At 38.5% G+C, this 22,905-nt stretch overlaps 2 protein-coding genes across 3 annotated transcripts in view; both read left to right on the forward strand.

Annotated features, from left to right (window-relative positions):
• The first annotated feature begins 5,700 nt into the window (after nt 1–5,700).
• Nucleotides 5,701–22,905, forward strand: part of LCN9 (lipocalin 9) — a 33,138-nt gene continuing 15,933 nt past the window's right edge. The window contains exons 1-2 of one of the 2 annotated variants that reach the window (XM_059412224.1): nt 5,701–5,781; nt 6,506–6,578. The gene's annotated coding sequence lies outside the window, so the exon portion shown is untranslated. The remainder of the gene's footprint in view (nt 5,782–6,505; nt 6,579–22,905) is intronic. The other variant, XM_059412225.1, reaches the window with a different exon arrangement.
• ZNF883 (zinc finger protein 883) lies at nt 15,766–17,510 on the forward strand. Its single transcript, XM_059412223.1, has one exon. It carries the CDS (start codon nt 16,223–16,225, stop codon nt 17,225–17,227), a length of 1,005 nt encoding a protein of 334 aa, XP_059268206.1. The 5' UTR covers nt 15,766–16,222; the 3' UTR covers nt 17,228–17,510.

Below are 22,905 nucleotides of genomic sequence, written 5' to 3' on the forward strand. Positions count from 1 at the left end.
AAATCTGCACTTTTTAGAAGGATAAAACAGTTGCATGTTATGGCCATGTTAAATTTCCCACACTTCTTGGAGAATCCGTAATAGTACCCCATACCTGGGAAAGTATGCCTGAATAGTAGAAATGAATGCTGAAAGCCATCTTATAGAGTAAGGAAGGAAGTAAAAGTTAGCATCAATAAATGGGGGAGTGATGTCTAAAAATTACTGGAGGTGAGGGATAAAGAAAATAGACATACAGAGGTGAGTCTAAATCAATGATAAGATGTATCAAAATTGCCCAGAGAATTTGTTAAAACACAGACTTTAGAAATAGGCCCCACCTGTAGAGTTTCAGATTTTGTAGGTTGGGGAGGGTGGAGGTGGCTGAGATTTTGCATTTTTAGTAACTTGCCAGAGATGCTGGTGCTGCTGTTCTGGGAAACACTTTGAGAAACACTGATTTAAATCATTGTTGAAGTAAATTTAAAAAGTATTTAAAAATGTTTCTGAGATATTTTTTTAATATGAAGATAATGTTTATATACACATATACATATGTTGGAAAGTGCATATCACCATCATTATGTGGACAGTGACTCATTCAGCATTGTCGGTTTAAGAGTAAGCTTAACGTTTTTCCAAATAATTTTTCTATTTTCCTGAATTAACTTTATTTTGTTGTAATGAATTTTCATTACTGGGGTAAGGCCAAGTAGAGTCCTACTAATCCTGATCCTCCCACAGAAAACAGTTATAAACTCTGGACAAAATCACACACACACACAACCTGGTCTCTGGGTCATGAGGTACTGGAGAGTGAACAAAAGCAGATTATGGGAATGTGTTGAAATTTGGGAGAAGGGAATGTAGGAGGTTAGATCACAGCTTTTAGCCTGAGGATATGCTGAAGTTGGTATGGCAGAGGGTTGGGTAATTTGATTGAAAATGGGGAAATCTATTTGAGATAAGAAACCACATGACTGAGTTCAGGGCAACCAGAGCCACTTGAAAGGTGAGAGGGGAATCCCAGAGAAGAGAGATTCACAGAGGGGGAGGGGTAATCCAAATTCTGTGAATGAATTCTGCCCAAATCTCTGACTTATTCCTGAACCATGCATATTTGGCACAGACTCCTAATGCTTCCCTTAAAAACAAGAGAACTGAGCTTTTATTTTTGCTGTTGCCCCATAGACTTAGTCTGAAGTTTGAGCTCAACCCTGCTAATTACTTGATAAAACAAAAGTATTAATACTCTTCAGAGAAATATAACAGAATCCAAACTCTCCACAATTTATCACTCATGATATGGAGAATATAAGAAAAACTTATTTGACAGCCAAAGAATTAAGAAATTGTGACCCCATTTCAAGAAAAGAGACAACCAACCCAGAATTTGGAATGAGCATATGAAGATATTAATATAATTATGGTGCTTAATTAAATAAAGATATACTCACAGTGAATAAGGATTTTTTTTTTTTTAAAAGAACTAAACAAAGAGAAACAGCAGAAAAATGACAGGGGAAAGTGTCATTGAACTTGAAGCAGCTCAGTAGAAATGATTTAAAGTGAGGGGAAAATGATTAAAAAAAAGATAGGAAGAGAATCTCAGTGACCTCTGAGACAATAACAAAATATCTTGAATATGTGTAGCTGAAGTCCCAAAGGGAGAGCAAGGAAAGAATGGGATACACAAAATATTTGAAGATATAATGGCTGAAATTTCCCCCAACTTGATAAATGATATAAATATACTGATTTGAGAATATCAGTGAACTCTAAGCAAATTAAGTGTGAAGAAAACACTTCCTAGACAAGCTGTTAGAGCCTAAGGATAAAAATAAAATCTGGAAATCCAGGGGAAAAAACAACATATTACATGTGATAAAAACAATTCTAATGATTGGTGACAACATCAGAAACTGTGGTGGCCAGAAGACAGTAGATCAGTATCCTTCAAATGGTATGAAAAAACAAAATGAAACCCATCAGCCTTAAATTCTGTATCCAACAAAAATAGCTTTCAAAAATGAAGGTGAAATAATGATATCTTAGATAAAAGAATTAAGAGAATTTATCTGCAGAAGACCCTATGTTTTTCAGGTTGAAAAAAAAAAATGACACCAAATGGAAACTCAGTTCTTCAGGAAGCACTGAAGAGCATCAGAAACGGTAAATATATAAGCAAATATAAGACTATTTTAATTTCTTCATTTCTTTATAATACTTGGGATTTTTAAAAGATTTTATTTATTTATCTGGCAGAGCGAGAACACACAGTGGGAAAGGGAGAAGCAGGATCTCCATGAGCAGGGAGCCTGATGTGGGGCTCCATCCCAGGACCCTGGGATCATGACCTTAGCAGAAGGCAGATGCCTAACTGACTAAGCCTCCTAGGCACCCCCTTAGGACTGTTTGAAACAAAACTTACACACATAATTTATATGTGGATTATAAATTATTGAGATGCATTACATGTAACAGCGCTAGCATGAAGAATGGGGGAAGACCTAAAATGCAGAAACGTTTCTAAATTGTATGTGATTTGGTACAATATCACCTTCAAGGGGACTATGAAAGTCAAAGATGATAGAGCAATCCTTAGAGAAACCACTGAACAGTAAAGCAAAGAGATATAGGCAAAAATATAACAGATAAATTTATGAACCTCTAAAAAAGCATTTTTAAATTAATAATGGAAATAGGAAGGGAAATACAGAAGAAGAAAATCAAAGAAGACAAGCAATACAAATAATAAGATGGTGGACCTAAATCCAATCTTAGCAATAATTACTTTAAAAATTAGTGGACTAAACTGTCCAATGAAAGGCAGAGATTTTAATAATGGGATAAAAAAGCAAGATCCAGGGGCGCCTGGGTGGCTCAGTGGGTTGAGCCTCTGCCTTCAGCTCGGGTCATGATCTCAGGTTCCTGGGATCAAACCCTGCATCCGGCTCTCTGCTCAGCAGGGAGCCTGCTTCCCCCTCCTCTCTCTGCCTGCCTCTCTGCCTACTTGTGACCTTCCTCTTTGTCAAATAAATAAATAAAATCTTTAAAAAAAAAAAAAAGCAAGATCCAATTTTACACTCTGTATAAGATCTAGACTTTAGGGGCACTTGGGTGGCTCGGTGGATTAAAGCCTTTGCCTTCGGCTTGGGTCATGGTCCCAGGGTTCTGGGATCGAGCCCCACACTGGGCTCTCTCCTCGGCGGGGAGCCTGCTTCTTCCTCTCTCTCTGCCTGCCTCTCTGCCTACTTGTGATTTCTGTCAAATAAATAAATAAAACCTTCAAAAAAAAAAGATCTAGACTTTAAAAAGACACAGATAAGTTAAAATTAAATGGATTGAAATGGTATATCATACAAATAGTAATCAAAAAAGTGTGAATTGATGTATGAATAGCAGACAAAACAGACTTCTCAATAAGTGTCAGAGGGCCAATTTAAAAATTTAAAGATTAATTCCTCAAGAAGACATAACATTCATGAACACTTATGCACCTAGAACAGAGCTCCAAAGTGCAAGAAGCAGAAACTGAAAAAACTGAAAAGAGGTATCAGCAATTCCACAATCATAATTGGAGATTTTCACATCCTTCTCTAGGTAGCTCAGGAGAGCTAGGCAGAAAAATTAGTTAAGACAGAGGTGCCTGGGTGGCTTGGTCAGTTGAGTGACTGACTCTTGATTTTGGCTCAGGTCATGGTCTCCGGGTCATGAGATCTAGCCCCACCTTGGGCTCCAAAATCTGCTTGGGATTCTCTCCCTCTGCCCCTCCCCCACCTCGTCTGTGCACTCTCTAAATAAATATATAAACAAACAAATAAAACTTTTTAAAAAAAGAGATTAGCAAAGGCATACACTATCTGAGGCTTTTTGTAAAACGTCCCTCAGTTTAAAAAAAAAGTGGCCATTTTAGGAGGTGTGTAGTAGTGTTACTTTCTGATTTTAATTTGCTTTTCCCTAAAATCTAATGATGCTGACATCTTTATGTGTGCTTATTGACAATTTGTTTACCTACGTTGGTGAAGTTTCCAAATCTCGTGCTAATTTTAAAAAATTAAATCATTAGTCTTTTTATTATGGAGTGATAATAAGTTCTATCAGATATATTTTGCAAATGCTTTCTTCCTATCTGTGGCTTGTCTTTTCGATTCCGAAGCAGTCTCTTCAGAGGAGGAAAGCTTTTCATTTTGATAAGTCCAGTTTATCAATTTTTCCTTTTATGGTTTGTGCTTTTTGTGTTCAAGAAATCTTTGCCTAAATTAAAGTCATAAAGATTTTTTCCCCTTTATTTTCTTCTAGAGATTTTTTTAGTTTTAGCTCCTACATTTAAGAGTCCTATTTAGTTAATTTTAATATATTTGAATTAAAATTGAAGTACGTATTTTTGCATTGAGATATGCAATTAACACCAGTTTCCAAAGAAAAGATTATCCTTTTCTAATGAATTACCACTCTGTCAGAAATTAAGTATATATATATATATATTTTTTTTACTCTTTTTTCCTCTGATATTTACATTTATCCTTACCACATTGTACTTTTTCTCTAGTTTTGTTGTGTTGAAATAAACTTTATTCTTCCTTTTTCATGATCATTATGCATATCCTAGACCCTTTGCATTTTTACATCATGTTAGAATCAGCTTGTCAATTTCTACAAAGAAACCTGAAAAGATTTGATTTAGATTTAATTAAACCTATAAATCTATTTGGAGATAACCCTCTCAGCAATTTGAATTTTCCTTTCCATGTGTACGGTATAACCCTCTTATTTGGTCTTTAATTTCTCTGTGTAGTGTTTGTAGTATTCAACCTGCAACCTTACACATATTGTGTTGAATTTTCTCTAAGAATTTCATGTTTGAGATATATTAGGAGGAGAAGGAATCCAGTAAGTGAATTTAGCAAGATTATAGAAGTAATACAGTAATTGTATTTTATATACTAACAATGAGAAGTTTGTGGCGGCTGGCTGGCTCAGTTGGTTAAGCGACTGCCTTTGGCTCAGGTCATGATCTTAGGATTCTGGGATCCAGCCCCATGTCTGGCTCCCTGTACAGTGGGGAATCTACTTCTCCCTCTGCCCCTCCCCCCGCTCATATCCCCCACCCCAGAAATAAATTTAAAAATAAAATATAAAACAATAATAAATAAGTAATAAGTATAAATAATAAAATAATAATAAATAAATAATAAAAAATTTTTGAAAAAAATTTTAAAAAGAGAATTTTGAGTTGAAATGAAAATAAAATACCATTACAAAGGGTCTAGACTATGCATACTAGTCCTGAAAAAAGCCCCAAATCCCAACGAAGAATGGGACTGTGAGACTTACTTTTAGAATACTGTGTCTATACCATTGTTTATAGTGATTATGTCTTTGTTAAGGAATTCCATCTAGTTTGGGGTTGTTTTTTTCCCTCCATTTTTAACTTACTTGTTGAATAAAAGATTATATTCATCTATTAATATAGTGAATAGGCGTTCCTTTTATGAAAAGGTTAACGAAAAACATGCATCCTTTCGGATTCATATTTGCCTGTTGCAAAAGAAAAAAGTTTTCTTCCATCCCTTTTTCCTTTTTACTTAAATAACGGAAGAAGGCCACCCCCGCTTCCAAGTAGCCAGGAGACCTAAAGGCAACTCCGAAGCGGGTAGGAGATGCCGCTTGCGGACGCACGGCCTTTGCAGAGCATGCTGGGAAATGTAGTTCTAGGCGGCCGCGTGCGCAGGCGCGCTTCCTGGCTTGCGGGATAGGGGGCTCTGGATAGTCGGGGGAAGTTCATTTCTCCTTGGCCTGGTGAGATTGTTCTTTCCTTGACGCCTGCACCCCGGTGGTAATTGGGGAGGGATCTCTGCTCAGGACACCTCACGACCCCGGAGGGTGGGGCAGGGGCGCGAGGGGCTGGAAAGCGCGTCTTCCCGGCTCAGGGGCGGGGGCGGAAGAAAGATGGGAGAATTGGAGGTCCGGATTCACGTCTGAGTTCAGTGCAAGGGGGTCACCTGGTCTCCGCATTGGGTTTTAGCGGGTATAGGGCTGTGTCTTGATTGGAGGGAGGCAGAGCTCTGGCTGGGCATCCCAGCCCTAAGGGTCGCGGTTTGGGCTGTCACTTGTGGGTTGGGAGCTGGGGGTAGGTCACGAGCACGGAGCGTGGGGCTGCGGGTCTTTTGGCTGTGATCAGGTACTCAAAGGGGCAGGGACGGCCGCTCCAGACCTTGTTTGGGAGTTAGAAGAAAACTGATCTAGGAACTTAGTAGCACCCCCCCCCCATCCCCCAAATGTAGGATCTAGGTCTTCTGATATCCATTTCTTTGCTCTTTCTTCTGAAAAGCAGTTTCTCCAGAGATTTTTTGGTTTGTTGTTTTATAGGCAGATTTCTGAAGCCTCTTCTGTAAGAAGCTGTGGAATTGCTTCCCTACTTTCTGTGGGCTATGAAGAGCAGTGATTGTTCTCATTCACAATCTAGATAGTCAGGGTTCCCATAAAGACAATCCCGATTTCTCAACGCCCTTGTCTTTTTCAGCTCTGCCTTCTCAGGTCTCTAGTTGACTAGGCAAGATGGCATTAAGAAGAAAGATCTGACCACATAGTCTTTGGTGAGCAAAACTTTCAAGGCCAGTTTGTACCTTAAGCTGGTTTTAATTTCTAAAGTGCCTACCTGAAGTTTGAAAAATCACATGTTGTTAAATATCCTTTGAAATTTTCTTAAACTGCTCATAATTTATATGTACACATTAATGTATGCAATTATGCAGTAATACATGTATAAATGTACCCAAATATGTTCTTTACTTTTTTATAAGACAACCATTTAAAAAAGATTTTATTTCTTTATTTGAGGGAGAGAGGGATTGAGAGAATGAGTGGAGAGGCAGAAGGAGAAGCAGACTCCCCATAGAGCAGGGATCCTGATATGGGACTCAGTCCCTGGACCCTAGGATCAGGGCCTGGGCTGAAGGCAGACACCTAACTGACTGAGCCACCCAGGCACTCCCCAAATATATTCTTTAAATATTGAAATAAATCCTAGTGTAACAAGATGCTCACTTATGAGAAGCATTTGAGAATTGAGACTGAGGAAACAGCAGGCTTTTTTCCATCTCACACTTCACTCCACGTGGCAAACTTTCTTGAGCCTGTCTGGCAACTTTGTGCACATAAAACATACAAGTATATCTTAATGCAACTTGGTTTTACTTTTCCTTTCCTGAAATATCATCTCTTTGCCCAGTGGGAGGAAAGGTCTTTCTTTCTTAAACTCATTGAATAAATGTTAATGGAGGGCCTGCTTTTTTGCCAGGTAATGTTTGAAGCACTGGGGATACAGCAGTGAACAAAGCAAAGTCCCTGTGTACACAGAACTAATGTCTAGGGTGGGCACACAGACAATAAACAAGTAAATATAAGTGTGTCAGATAGTGGCTTGCCGAGGAAACTACACTAGAGTAACAGGTTTAGGGAGAGCCAAGGACACCTGTTATTTCATGAGTGTGACATTGAGTAGAGACTTTTTAAGAAAATGGGAAGGTGAGCATTGCACATATATGAGGTTGGGCTGGGGGTTCTTAGGCAGAGAGAACAGCAATTGCAAAGGCCCAGAGGTTCAAATGTGTTAAGCCTTTATGCAGGCCATTGTGGACAGAAGAGTAACAGCATAGTAGATGTTGGGAAAGGTAAGAGGGATCCAGATCACACAGGGCTGTGTAGGAATTTGGCTTTTACTCAAAGTGAGAGGAGAAGCCACAGGCAGTTGGCTATAGTAGTTATTGTTTAATCAGCTCTACTGTGGTATAATTTACATGCAATTTACCAATTTTTGTTGGAGGATTTTGAGGAGAGAAGTGACCTGATTTGGCTTATATGTTATGTATTAGATGGCTCCTCCCATGCAGGAGCAGACATAGGACATTTAGTTAGGAACTAAGGCAGCAATCCAGGTGAAAGATGATTTCCCTGTTTTCTTTTCTTTTCTTTTTTTTTTTTTAAGATTTTATTTATTTATTTGACAGAGATCACAAGCAGGCAGAGAGGCAGGCAGGGGGTGGGGAGCAGGCTACCTGCGGAGCAGAGAGCCTGGATCCCAGGATCCTGAGATCATGACCTGAGTTGAAGGCGGAGGCTTAACCCACTGAGCCACCCAGGTGCCCCTATTTCTCTGTTTTCTTTACTCTCCCGTTCCTGCCAACTATGTGGCAGTAACTAACATGTTACTCACATCAGACCTCCAGGTCCTTCCGCATGATCACCCTCCGGTGATGATCCTGCTTCCTGTTTCACTGAGAGAAGAGAACAGCCAGAAAAGAACTTCCAAAGGCTCTCCACCCTCACATTCACCAACCTTTCTAGAAGTATTTCCATGTAGTCTTTCCTCTCATTTATGGCCAACCCCTCTACTTGTGCATTAGATCCCACTTCTCATGTACCCAGACCAGTGTCTGGGATAATCATTGGGTAAAATTCTTGGTAGTTCTGTTGTTCATACATTTTTTTTAAATAGATATATCGAGAACAGTAATTTTTCCAGAAAAATTCAAATGCGGGTTTAAAAAATTATAAATGATATATTATCCACCAACACTGTTATACCTTGGAAGAAATCTCTACAGGTTCATGCGTCTATCTTTCTTGACTTCCAAGGGATTTCTGTTCGAAAAGCTCCACTATGCCCTCTTGAAACAGCTAAATGTATAGAATTTCCTTCTCTTCCAAGTGTGTCTCATTTTCAGTTTAGTTTATTTCAAACATAGAAAAGACAAGACACCTAGGCAATTCTCAAAGCTTTGATATCTGTATTATCAGCTTGGGCTAAGACCATTGAAATGCATATTGATTTCAGTTGTGTACGGATCTCATTGTCATTTATGAGTGGAGAGTTGCTTAACAGGCATTCAAGTTGCATGTCAGCTGGGAGGCTGTCCATTTAAAATGTTTACAGCTGGGCGCCTGGGTGGCTCAGTGGGTTAAAGCCTTTGCCTTTGGTTCAGGTCATGACCCAGGGTCCTGGGTTCGAGCGCCACGTCATCAGGCTCTCTGCTCAGTGGGGAGCCTGCTTCCCCCCCACCCCTACCCCACCGCCTGCCTCTCTGCCTACTTGTGATCTCTGTCAAATAAATAAATAAAATCTTTAAAAAAAAGTTTACAGCTATCTACCTGTTTGATTAAAAATGGATACATTGTTATGTTCATCAATATTTCAACACTTAGTTTATAATATATTCATGTCTTTAGAAAGATTCAGGAAAACTTGAATAGCCCATTGCTAAGACCTCTAAACCCCTGATTTTTAAATAATATTTATCTCTGAATTTGACTGATAATTCAGAATACACTTTTGGTCATTCTTGTCATTTGGACGATTTTTAAACGGAGAGAAATAATTCTGAACTTGAGAATGGGAGAGAGGCTATAGTGCTAGCGCTGCCCGTGGCTAGCTATGTGACCTTAGGCCAATTTCTTAACTCCTGCTGGCTTGAATTGTGTCTTGGGAAAACTAGGGAATTAGTTGTCATGTTTCCCAAACCTCTTTCTAGCTCAAATGCCTGATATCGTGACCTTGTTTGCAAGGTTCTGAAGGTAAAAGCCTCTAGCATCTGGTCCTGTGTTCATCTTCTTGTCTCTACTTCTCTAACAATATCAGAGTCAGCCCCCACAAAAAAAACAAACAAACAAAGAATTCACAGTTAGATGATCTGAGGAACATGGGAAAGATTAGCAAGAGTCACTATCTTTGCCTGGCTGAATTGTGGGGATGGTTCTGAGTTGAGAGAACAGTAACCACAGAGAGTTTTAATGACAGATGTCAGGTCACCAGTATACTAGGAAGAGAGACAGGGTCTATGATGACATTTTTGGGGGCTTGTCATGGGTTCTGTCTGGCTGCTCAGATCCAGAAATCTCACAGGTTCAGCAACAGCAGAGGTATAGTTTGGAATTCAGAGATGCAGGCTTCCAGAAAGTAAGCTACAAAAGGAATAAATATCAATTTGTAGAATTCAATCAACAAGTGCTCACTGAAACATCCAAAATGCACCCTACCAAGTACATGGGGCTTTAAAAAAAAATAGGTGATTATAGTCCTTGCCCAGAAATAGGAAAGCTGACCACAGGAAACATGAACTCTAAACTTCCTTTGCAGTTAGAAGATGTTCCATAAATGCTGGCATGAAAAATCTAATTTCTGATGGTTTAGCTGTAGGTAGGTCTGCATAGAAGGGGGACAGATCAGATGATATTTTAGGATCCTAATCCTGTTCACTCTGAATTTTTTATGGTAATATCATAATATAGTCTGTATACTTTGATTGACTCTTAAGACATAGGGAAGAATAGTGTCTTAAGTCATACTACTTTAAGGGAGCAGGTGTAACTGGCATCATACTGTTGTATGAAGGCCACTGGACTGGGAATCGAGAGAAGTCTCACTCACTCAAGAAATATTTATTGGGTGTGTTATACATGCCAGGTTCTGTGTGTGGAGCTAAAGACAGAAGAGTAAGTTAGACAGTGTCACTGTCCTCAAGAAGATTGTACTCTAGGAAGAAAAAGAGAACATTGAAAGTAGAACACTGAAGTATAATAAAGATAATAATAGAGGAAGTATAATGTGCCACAGGTTAATTTTTGCTGGTAACATAATTATTATTAAAATATATGATTGGAACAAAGATAAATTTGGTGTGATTGTAATGAGACTTTAATACATATAAATAAGTGTCCTTTTCAGAAAAAATCCCCTCCCTGAAAGGCTATTGCAGTTTAAAAACCCACTTAATGTTGTATGAGAGCACCCGTTTCCCCACATACATAAGCAATACAGGATATTATCTGTATTTTAACATTTTTGCCAATCTGATGTTTGAAAAATGAGGTCTCATTTTAATTTGTGTTCCCATGATTAAAAGTGAGGTTGAAAATCTTTTCATTTGTTTTGGCCATTTGTGTTTCTTCTGTAATTTTTCTGTTTGTTTTCTTTGCTCACATTTGTATTGTATTATATTTTCTCCTAATTGACTTATAGAAATTCTATATAATACAGCTAATAATCCTTTTGTTTTATTAAGTTGTGAATATTTACTTTCAGTATAGCTTTTCTCTTAGTTTCATTGATTGCCTTGTAGGTTTGCATAGTCAGATCTTAGTCTTTTTCTATATAACCTCCAGGTTTTACATTTTTAAGGGATTTTCCCACTGCAAGATTATAAAAATATTTTTCTGATATGTTTTCTGGTTATTTTAATGTTTCACTCTAATTCACCAACAATTTAAGGCAATTATGTTAAATTTATTTTTTCCCTCAGTGGATAGGCCACTTGTCCTAAGATCATTTATTGAATCTTCATCTTTCCCCAAATATTTGACATGCCACATTTCTCATGCATTACATCCCTAAAAAGAGTGGACCTATTTCTAGGATCATTATTCATTTTCATAATTTTTTCTGTCTGTTCTTGTGTCAGGACTACCCTGTTTCAATATTTTGTTACATAGGATGGGTGCATCCCCGTTTGGCCTCATTTTGTTTTCGTTTTGAAAAATGCAGGGCGCCTGGATGGCTCAGTGGGTTAAGCCGCTGCCTTGGGCTCAGGTCACGGTCTCTGGGTCCTGGGATCGAGCCCCGCATCAGGCTCTCTGCTCAGCAGGGAGCCTGCTTCCTCTTCTCTCTCTCTGCCTACTTGTGATCTCTCTCTGTCAAATAAATAAATAAAATCTTTAGAAAAAAAAATGCATATTCTATAAGTAAAATTGGGAGGCATATCAGTTTTGTAGGGCTGCTTTAGCGAAATACCACAAAGTGGGTGGCTTAAAACAATAGAGATGTATTATCCCATAATTCTGGAGGCTGGAAGTCCAAAATCCAGGTGTCAGGAGGGCTATCCTGCGTCTGAAATCTGTATGGGAATCCTTACTTCTGGCAGTTTGCCCTCAGTCTCTGGCATTTCTTGATTACAGCTACATAACTAATCTCTGCTTTCATGGTCACTTGGTGTACTCCCTGTGTGTCTGTGTCTTCACATGACTTACAAGGGGCTTACCCTACTCTCTTATGACCTCATCTCTATCTATCTGTACTGACAACTCTTTCCAAGTAAGGTCACATTCTGAGGTCCTGAGGGTTAGGACTTCAGCACATTCGGGTGGGGAGGGGTACCTTCAACTCACATGAGAGTGCTGGCGTCTTTAAGATATTGAGTCTTTCCATCCAGAAACGTACATTTTCAGTTGGTTCTCTTTAACTGCTGAGAAGTGAGCAGAGGGTTGCTATTTTGAGGTGACCATGCCTATTTTCTTACACTGCTTTTTTTTTTTAAGATTTTATTTATTTATCAGATAGAGATCACAAGTAGGCAGAGAGGCAGGCAGAGAGAGAGGGGGAGAAGCAGGCTCCCTGCTGAGCAGAAAGCCTGATGCAGGGCTTGATCCCAGGACCCTGATATCATGACCTGAGCCGAAGGCAGAGGCTTTAACCCACTGAGCCACCCAGGTGCCCCTCTTACACTGCTTTTAAGATTTTTCTTTTGTCCCTGATTTTCAGAAGTTCGACTGTGATATCGTTGGATATGCTTTTCTTTGTATTTGGCTTGCTTTTGGCTTAGGACTTCTTGAATCTATAAGTCATCAGTTGGGAAAATCTTCCATCCTTATTCCTTTACGTATTGCAATGTTCTCATTCTCTCCTCTTGTTTTGCTTCTTTGTACTCTCAACAGATATGTAGTGTGGCCAAATAATGCACTTTTAACCACTTTTTTTTTTAAACTTAGAACTGTAAATCATCTTTGAACAACTTGCTAGCCCTCCACTTTGGTATTTTCAGTTCTTAGCTTTACTCTTTCCATCATAAATGATTGCATGAATGATCCTTTAGTGAGTAGTTATTTGATGTGTTAGGAACCAGGGACATTGGAGGAGGTGCTGGTGAACTTTACCTTGTAGGAACGAAAAGAACCAGGTCATTATCAGACACTGTAAGAGATGTGATGGCAATTGTAGAAGACTTGTCTCCTTAGATAAGTAAGGCTTTGTAATTAATGCAGATTACAGTAACTTTTCCCCCAAATGTCAAAATATGTTTTATAAGTGTTTATCTGAGATTGGGCTTTGAGTTTGGGGACCAGAGGTGTTTTATTTTGTTTGCGTACAGAGATAAGATATGTCTTTTCTTCAAAACATTGTAGATGGATAGTTTTATTTTGCCACCTTAGCATCAACATTCCTATATCTCAGAGTTCCTGAAGACAGCTTAGGACACACTTATGAGATCCATCATAAACATCCAAGCCTATATCCTTTTTTTTTTTAATATTTTATTTATTTATTTGACAGAGAGAGATCACAAGTAGGCAGAGAGACAGGCAGAGAGAGAGGAAGGGAAGCAGGCTCCCTGCTGAGCAGAGAGCCCGATGCGGGACTTGATCCCAGAACCCTGAGATCATGACCTGAGCCGAAGGCAGCGGCTTAACCCACTGAACCACCCAGGCACCCCCCAAGCCTATATCCTAAACCAAGAATGGGATATCAGCTTTTTAAATTGGATGTTATCTTTTAAGTAGGAAGAGCCCTATTTATAGATAACAGGAGAAAATGGGGAATACTTAACCAAGAAAAAAATCAGATAGCTAAGTAACAACCAAATAGATAGAAATCCTTGTAAGTAACAGTCCATCTGTCCATTGTGCTAATGGTAGTAACAACATTGGTACCAGGAGGTAGATTTAGAAATATTGGTTAGTGCCCACTGCCCAGAGTCCTTTAATCGGTGTCAAAAACTTAGTTCATCTAGTTCAAATATCAGCTTCATATCTGCATATCTTTATCCATCTTCTTACGTAACTCTGTGATCTTAGAGAAATAGATATCAGCTCTTCTACTGCTAATTAGTCTGTCCTTCTGTACCCCAGACTCCATTCTTTTCCATTCATCAAGGTTTTAAGACCTTGATTTATTAATTATTTCATAATCCAGTCATTCTCAGTTCTAGCTTCCAACAGTCAAGAGTTTTTCTTTTAAAGATTTTATTTATTTATTTGACAGAGATCACAAGTAGGCAGAGAGGCAGGCAGAGAGAGAGAGGAGGAAGCAGGCTCCCTGCCGAGCAGAGAGCCCGATGCGGGGCTGGATCCCAAGACCCTGGGATCATGACCCGAGCTGAAGGCAGAGGCTTTAATCCACTAAGCCACCCAGGCGCACCAAAAGTTTTTCTTTTATTTATTTTTTTAAAAGATTTTTTATTTATCAGAGAGAGAGAGGGAAAGAGAGCGAGTACAGGCAGACAGAGTGGCAGGCAGAGGCAGAGGGAGAAGCAGGCTCCCTGCTGAGCAAGGAGGCCGATGTGGGGCTTGATCCCAGGACGCTGGGATCATGACCTGAGCCGAATGCAGCTGCTTAACCAACTGAGCCACCCAGGCGTCCCAAAAGTTTTTCTTTTAAAAGAACTCCTTGCATAACATAATTTAATTTTTATCCACCTTTCAATTTTATTCTCTCCTTTCATTACCAGGCTTGCTGCACTTGTAGCTAACGGCCTCCATTCCTATTCTGTTGTAGTCTTTGAAGTAGATTATTATCTTCTATTTTTATACTAACATTATTTGGAAGACACTCCTGAATCTTGAGTTCTTTCTTGATAGCATCCTGTTCTTAGTCCTTTCTGTAGTCAAGAGTTTCTGCTGCATTCGATGTTTTTTCTTTGCTTCTGTGACATCAGTTGATTTTGCTGCTGTTGTTCAAATGTTTTTTAATTAGCTTTACTTTTGCCTTAGCATAATTGCACATGTTTTTAAGGTTTACTTTCTACTTGTTTATTTTTTATCTCAGAGAGTCCGTGCATTCTGATATCTTTATAATCCTTCCATGTCATTAACTCCCTGAAATGTTTTTTTCATTCCAAATATTGCATTTGAATCCTGTCCCCATAGTTTTCTTGCTTAGAGTGTGTCTCCATTAAATGTCCCACTTCACTTTAAATCACTTTAGACGCAATATTATGAAAAATGAAATCACCGACTTACACTAAGCCACCTCCTTTTACTTTCAATATTTCTGTCACTAGTACCACTATTAGGGTACTGTTAGTTCCTCTATTAGTACAACAATTAGTACAACCATTAGTGCCAAAATTATTGGCAAAGAAACTTGTATCCTTATAAACTTCATTTTGTAAAAAGTCCCCATAATCAGTGTCGGTGTTTTAAAAAATTTCTTTCCTCTTTTTTATGTTTTAGATTTACTCCTGCACTAAGTTATTGCTAGTATTATCCCAGTCCAGGCCCATAGCACTTATTTTATCCTTTTTACTGAATTCAATAGCCTTGTTATTCACTTTAAATAAAATTAAGAAGCATCTTCATCTAAAACATTTACTATTTATCATTTTGCTACTAAAAACTTTAGTTTTCCTATCTCCTACTATGTGGTATTGAATTTCTGTGTTTGTCAGAGTTTTTCTTATCGTCACATTTCACTTTTCCTTTCTTATTTTTTTAATCTCTGCTTTCCAAAGACATTCATTTGAATTAATGTCACTGACTTTTTCATGTCATGTACTTTCCTGTGTCTGGTTTTTTTGTGTTATATATATTTTGTCTCGATGTTTCCATTTCTTTTACTCTCCTATCTGTATTGCTCCTTCCCTTTTTTAGACTTCCATATTAATCAGGACTCATACTGTATAATCTTTTGTTTCATCACAGCACTGGTTCATTATTATTATTATTATTTTTTCTGTTATTGATAAGCGAGTTTTGTTTTTTCCTTTTATATTCCAGAGGGAAGAGAGACTGTCTTTTCCTTAATCCTGGATACTATATCCAGAGTCAGAACATCAACTCCAAAGCAGAAAGCTTCTGAAAAAGAATAGTGTCATGGCATAATGTTAGACATTTTTCTAAACGATGGTTCCTAAAACTTTGTAATAGAAGAATTGGAATTTGATAACCAACTTGAGAAACACTAGTAAAAGTGAATTACAAGGACACTCAGTTAGGAAAATCATTAATATAATAATTTTCAGGAAATATTTAACCTGAGCTCAACTCTTTTCAAACTGAGAGCTTCTAAAGATAATTGTGACATAATTATGATGTAAATCATAGAAGCTTAAAGCATAGGGGTCAGTCCATTTTTTTTTAGAAAGGCAACTCATAGATGGAAAACAATTTATTAGATATAAGCAAGGATGCATTTTTATCTCAAACCTTACTTATTCTGGAAAAAGTTTAAATGTAAAGCCATAGTTCAGCACTAATGGAACCTAAGAAAATTTGTACAAGAGAGAAGCATGAATGTAAACTGTGTGGTAAATCCTTTAGCCGGAACACTAATTTTATTCAGCATCAAAGAATACATACTGGAGAGAAACCTTATGAATGCAATGAATGTGGAAAAGCTTTTAGTGAGAGCACTAATCTTATTCAACATCAAAGAGTCCATACTGGGGAGAAACCTTACAAGTGTAGCAAATGTGAAAAAACTTTTAGTCATTGGTCATCCCTTAGAAATCATGAGAGAATTCATACTGGAGAAAAACCCTATCCTTGCAATGAATGTGGGAAGACTTTCAGTCATATTTCAGCCCTTACTCAACATCACAGAATTCATACTGGGAAGAAGCCATATGCTTATATTGAATGTGGGAAAACCTTCAGCCGGAGCACACATCTTATTGAACATCAGGGAATTCATTCTGGGGAAAAATCCTACCAGTGTAAGAAATGTCGGAAGGCTTTTTGCCACAGCACATCACTAATCCGACATCAGAGAACTCACACCGGAGAAAGACCCTATAAATGCACGAAATGTGGAAAAGCCTTCAGTCATACCCCAGCCTTCATTCAACATCAGAGAATTCATACTGGAGAGAAACCCTATGAATGTAATGAATGGGGAAAGGCCTTCAGTCAGAGTGCACATCTTACTGAACACCAGAGATCTCATACTGGAGAGAAACCTTACGTTTGTAAGGAATGTGGAAAAACCTTCAGCAGAAGCACACACCTTACTGAACATCTAAAAATTCATTCTGGTGAGAAGCCCTATCTATGTAATCTATGTCAAAAACTATTTTGCTATAGAACATCACTAGTTCGACATCAGAGAACTCATACAGGAGAGAAACCCTACCAGTGTGATGAATGTGCGAAATCTTTCAGTTTAAGTTCAGCCCTTACTAAACATAAGCAAACACACACAGGGGAGAAACCTTATAAATGTAATAAATGTAGTGATGTTTCTGTCATAGTACATCTTTAATTCAACATCAAAGAACTCATTTTAGAAATGAAATCCTATCAAAGTAATGCATGTGGGGAGCTGCAGCCATAGGTCATCACTTATACCTGAACACTCAGTGGTAAGAAATTCCAGGATTGTTAATGCAAGAAAAACTTTAGGCAAAATGTTCATTTTGTTTGTACTGAGAAAAAGCATTGTTCTTGCAATTAATCCTGAAAATGTGTTCTCGTTCAGATAAAAATTTATAATGGAATTATCCCCAACATGGTTTGTTTTTAAAAACATATTTGGAAAATTATTTTTAGAAATAATTTGTTACATATTTATTTATTTGCTTATAATTAAAGGTTTTTCAGGCACAAAGTTTTAGTGGGATGATGAAAATTGTTTATATATCATCTGTTATCCTTTTAGTAATTCTCATGTTATTCTTCACTGTTAAAGAAGCACCTTTATAGCAGGTTTGAGTTTTTTAAATTAACAAGTTTGTCTAATAGCCATATAAGAGAATACGTCACAGAAAAATGTGCATTATTTTCTAGTATTCATGAAATATTTTTAATGGAATATATGTGTGTGTGTGTGTGTGTGTAGTTTCTTGCCAAAGTGTATCATATATATACATAGTCCATTAAAAATATTCCATGAATACTAGAAATAGGTATGTGTGTATATATATACATATATTCCATTAAAATATATATACACTAAAGTGTATACACTTTAAATATAAAATATATATAAATATAATAATATATAATATATATAAAATATATATACACTAAAGTGTATATACATATATTTTTATATATTTGTGTACATATATGGTATATGGTCCATTAAAAAATATGTCTACAAAGAAAATACTAAACTCTTCCTAAGGGAAATAGTCAACCCTTCCCATTTTTTTAAAACCACAATAAGATAAGAAGTAGATATAAGGGGCGCCTGGGTGGCTCAATGGGTTAAAGCCTCTGCCTTCGGCTCAGGTCATGATCCCAGGGTCCTGGGATTGAGCCCCGCATCGGGCTCTCTGCTTAGCGGGGAGCCTGCTTCTCCCTCTCCTCTGCCTGCTTCTCTCCCCACTCGTGACCTCTGTCCGTCAAATTAAAAAAAAAAAAAAGTAAATATGAATGTTAAAATGGCAACACAAAACTTATTTAAAAATCACAGAATAATTTTGTAAGTAACTTTTCTGTTAAAGGATAAAGCCAAACAGAAAAAAGACAGTTATTAGAAAATAATAAAATTAAGGCATAAGTTATATATTACATTACAGAAAAAGGAAACAGAATAATGATGTAAAACCAAGGAAAATAAAAGAAATGCCTCAATAAATATAAAAGTACACATCAATGAAATAGGTACAAAAATATGTTTGATGAGCCAATAGACAAACTCTAGCAAGAGGGACAATGGGAAAGAAAGGGAAAAAGCAATATCTATAAGAAAAGGAATATAAATATAAATAAAAGGAAAGTCAAATTTTCTAATTCAATGAATAACAAGCCAAATCTGTTTTGTAAAATCAATACTGAGATATATCATAGGACTTCCAAACTAGTTCAAAAGTAGAAATGTACATTAAAATAAAGAGAATTTACTTAGCAGATGATATAAAAATATTTGGCAAAGTTCTACAGGTATTTGGTGTTTTTTAAATTAGGGATAGAGGGACGCCTGGGTGGCTCAGTTGGTTGGGCAGCTGCCTTCGGCTCAGTTCATGATCCCAAGTGTCCTTGCTTGGCAAGGAGCCTGCTTCTCCCTCTGCCTCTGCCTGCCATTCTGTCTGCCTGTGCTCACTCGCTCTCCCTCTCTTTCTCTGACAAATAAATAAAATCTAAAAAAAAAAATAAATTAGGGATAGAAGGAAACCTAACTTATGTTGATAAAGGATATTTATTAGAAACCTATGTAAACATTATCAATAGTCAGAAGCACTTATCAGAAAGAGGAGTGAGAAATGATGTTTGATGTCAGTACTATTGGCATTCCTCTGAAGGTCCCAGATAACTTAATAAGAGAAAAAATTGAGCTAGTAATATTTGAAAGAACTGACATCATTTGAGATGGTATGTTTGGTGACTAGAAAATCTAACTAAAGGGGCACCTTGGTGGCTCAGTTGGTTGAGCAGCTGTCTTCAGCTCAGGTCATGATCCCAGGGTCCTGGGATAGAGTCCTGCATCAGACTCCCTGCTCAGTGGGCAGCCTGCTTCTCCCTCTCCCTCTGCCTGCCACTCTGCCTGCTTGTGCTCTCTCTCTCTTCCTCTCTGTCAAATAAATAAATAAAAAGAACATCTAATTAGAACTTGTAAGGTGGAGATATATAGTCTGTCAAGAATGTGTAAATAAAAAACTATCTTAAGTAGAAAAATAGAAAATGCAATACGAAAAGTGACAGTCACAATATTGACAAAAAATCTAAAAATACCAGGAATAAGAAAAATCCAAGAGATGTTTATAGGAGAAAAATTTCCAGAAGAACATAGAATAATGTAATAAATGAAGAAATGTATTTGAAAAATAATATAAAGATGTCAATTTGTTTAAAATTTATCTTTGATTTGTAAATTTAAATCAAATCAATGGAGTTTTAAAAAAGGAACAGTTTTATTGAAGTGTTATTCTCACACCAAAAATTTTGCTCTTTTAAAGTACAATTCAGTGGTGGTTAGTATATTCAGAGTTGTGGTACCATCATCTAATTACAGAACATTTCACCACCTCGTTAGCAGTAATTCCCCATTGCCCTTCTCCCTACAGCCCCTGGTCACTACTCATCTACTCTATTTTTGTGGATTTGTCTACTCTAGCCTTTTCATATCAGTTAAATAACAGAATGTGTGTCCTTTTGTGACTGGCTTTCACTTAGCATTAATATTTTCAAGGTCCATCCATGTTGTAACAAGCATCAGTACTTAATTTCTTGTCATGGTGGAATAAAATTCCATCGTATGGGTCTACCAGATTTTGTTTTCCATTCATTAGTTTATGGTCGTTTCAATTGTTCCCATTTTTTGGTTATTGTGAATAATGCTGCTGTAAACACTCATGTATAAATTTTTGTATGGACGTGTTTTTAGTTTTCTTGGGTATATACCTGGAAGTGAAATTGTTGAGTCACAAGTTAACTCTATGTTTATCTTCTTGAGGAAATGTCAGATTATTTTCTAAAGCAGTTGCATCATTTTACAAGCCCACCAGAAACATGAGGGTTCTTATTTTTCCACATCCTCATCAATACTTGTTTTCTCCGTTACATGTATATTTTAATAAATTTTTCCACACACATACAATAGGTGTATTTTTCATAAATATTTTTATAAATACACATAGATATATATTTTCTTTGGGGAAATGTTTTTCCAGATCCTTTGCCCATTTTAAATTAGATTATTGTCTGTTTGTTGAATTTTAAGAGTTCTTTATACTGGATACTAAACCCTTATAAATGTAATTTGCAATTTTTTTTCTGTTCTGCGTGTTTTCTTTGATGATATTTGAAGCAGAAAAGGTCTTAATTTTTATATAGTCCAGCTTACCTATTTTTTTCTTTTATTGTTTGTCCCTTTGTTGTAACCCAAAGTTGAAGAGTTATGTGTTTTCTTCCAACAGTTTAACAGTTTTAGCGCTTACTGTTAGGTCTATTATCCATTTCGAGGTAACTTTTTTGTATATGGTATGAGGTAGGGGTCCACCATTATTCTTTGGCATGTGGATATTCAGTTATCCCAGCACCTTTGTTGAAAAGACTATTTCCAGCATTTAATTGTCTCAGCATCCTTGTCATTCAATGGGATTTTAAAATAAAATTTAGCACACTAAATATAAGTATATTTGAATAACTAAAAGAATGTTAATTAGGAGCAACAAATGGGGCTTGCCCTCCAAGCAGTTCAAATAGGAGTCTGTAGGAAACAAAATAGTTGGTACACTGCAGATGAAACCATTGGATCTGGACAATAGAAAACAGAAAAATATGTGAGAATTTAGTTTATGGGAACAGTAGCATCCCAAAATGGTGGAGAAAAAATGGACCAGTCATTAAATTATATTTTGCTTTTTGCCCCATTTTGCAGTTCTCCAAAAGGAGACTGGCCACTTGATAAAGTGTTAAAGCTTGTGTGTCTCACCTAAGCGGTCTCTTTAAAGCCATTTTTAACAGCACAAAGAGAAGTTGGTGACAAAGATCTGGAGGGTTCCAGAGCTGCTTTGGGGACTTTCTCCATCTTACTCCTCTCAAAGTGAGACCAGCGGGGGTTGAAAAGATCCCTATGGGTAGAAACCACCACCATGTGGGACTGGGGCTTTAACTGAACTCTCCCAGTGCGCCCTGGCAGGACGCCCCCGCCCGCCCACCAGCACGGCACCGGCCCAACCACCCCTGCCCCCAGAGAGGACGTGCCAGGGCCAGCATCCCAACACTGAGAGGCACAAGGAGACCAACGGAGAGGAGCGGTGGAGCCCTGCAGGCAGCACCCACCGCCTCAATTTATTTTGAGTTTACTTCGCTCTTCCACGAGCCTCATAAAGTGAAACGTTAGGGCACTGATTTTTAGAATTCTCTTCTCAAAAGAAAAGCATTTATAACTACAATATTCTTCCAAACAGGGCATTAGCGGCACCCCTCACCCCAGATTTTGATATGACACATCTTCATTGTTATTTAACCGACCTGAGCATCTCTAATTTTGTTGTGATTTTTTTTTTTTTAAGATTTTATTTATTTATTTAACAGAGAGGGAGAGAGATCCCAAGTAGGCAGAGAGGCAGGCAGAGAGAGAGGAGGAAGCAGGCTCCCCGCTGAGCAGAGTCCAAGCGGGGCGTGATCCCAGGACCCTGAGATCATGACCCGAGCCTAAGGCAGAGGCTTTAACCCATGGAGCTACCCAGGTGCCCCGTGATTTCCTCTTTGAGCCGGGCTCTGGCTGCCCCTTCGGGCGGCGCTGGTACCAAGCCCTGGATGACTTCATTTAAGCCCGGGAGGCCTCGAAACCGGTCCCTGCCTCCTGCGATCCTGCCACCAAGTGATGGGCCTTGAGGCCCCTCGCGGTCCTCGCCAGAGCCGGATGACCCCGTGCGTGAACACACGCGCTCACGGGCACACCGCACCCTGCGGAGCCGAGCGCGGGCCCTCCTGCCGTCCTGCGCCGGTGGCCCCAGTCTCCCCTGGGTTGGGGCACGTTCGCCCCGCCTGGCGTTCTTTTCTGGATCCCCATTTTCTTCCCGGCGCCCAAGGGGTTTCTCGACTGGTCTCTTTGGCCGACTTCCAGGGCTTGGCGAGGGCCCCGTGGGAGAGAGAGACGGAAAAGAGCGGGTGGGGGGGCTAACTTCGCTCAGGAAGTCTGGCGGACAACTAATTAGACCCCCGTGGGGTCGCGCTGGAAGCGGTGGCCCCACGCACGCGTGCTTTGTCTCCGCCTAGCGGCCACCAGCCTCAACTGCAGCCTCCCTGGGCCGTGTCTTTAGGCAATTGTGGATTCACCCGCGGAGAAAAGGAGATTTGCCTCTCATTTTAAAATGGAGCTCCAGGGCCAGGGAGAGCTCTGCTGGCTTAGCAGTGGATAGGAAGTCAGAATTTAGACTGTAGGGTGTGTCAGTTAGAATGGGAGGACACAGATTCTTTCAATTCCCATCTCAAAAAGCCCACAAAAACATCAAGATAAAGAAAGGACAGAATAAAAATAAGAGATTA

Source organism: Mustela nigripes, chromosome 9 (assembly GCF_022355385.1).
Source record: "Mustela nigripes isolate SB6536 chromosome 9, MUSNIG.SB6536, whole genome shotgun sequence".
NCBI lineage: Eukaryota > Metazoa > Chordata > Mammalia > Carnivora > Mustelidae > Mustela > Mustela nigripes.

Bases quoted from the DNA above. Each gene is read 5' to 3' on its own strand.
- ZNF883 (XM_059412223.1), top strand. From the start codon at position 16,223: ATGGAACCTAAGAAAATTTGTACAAGAGAGAAGCATGAATGTAAACTG.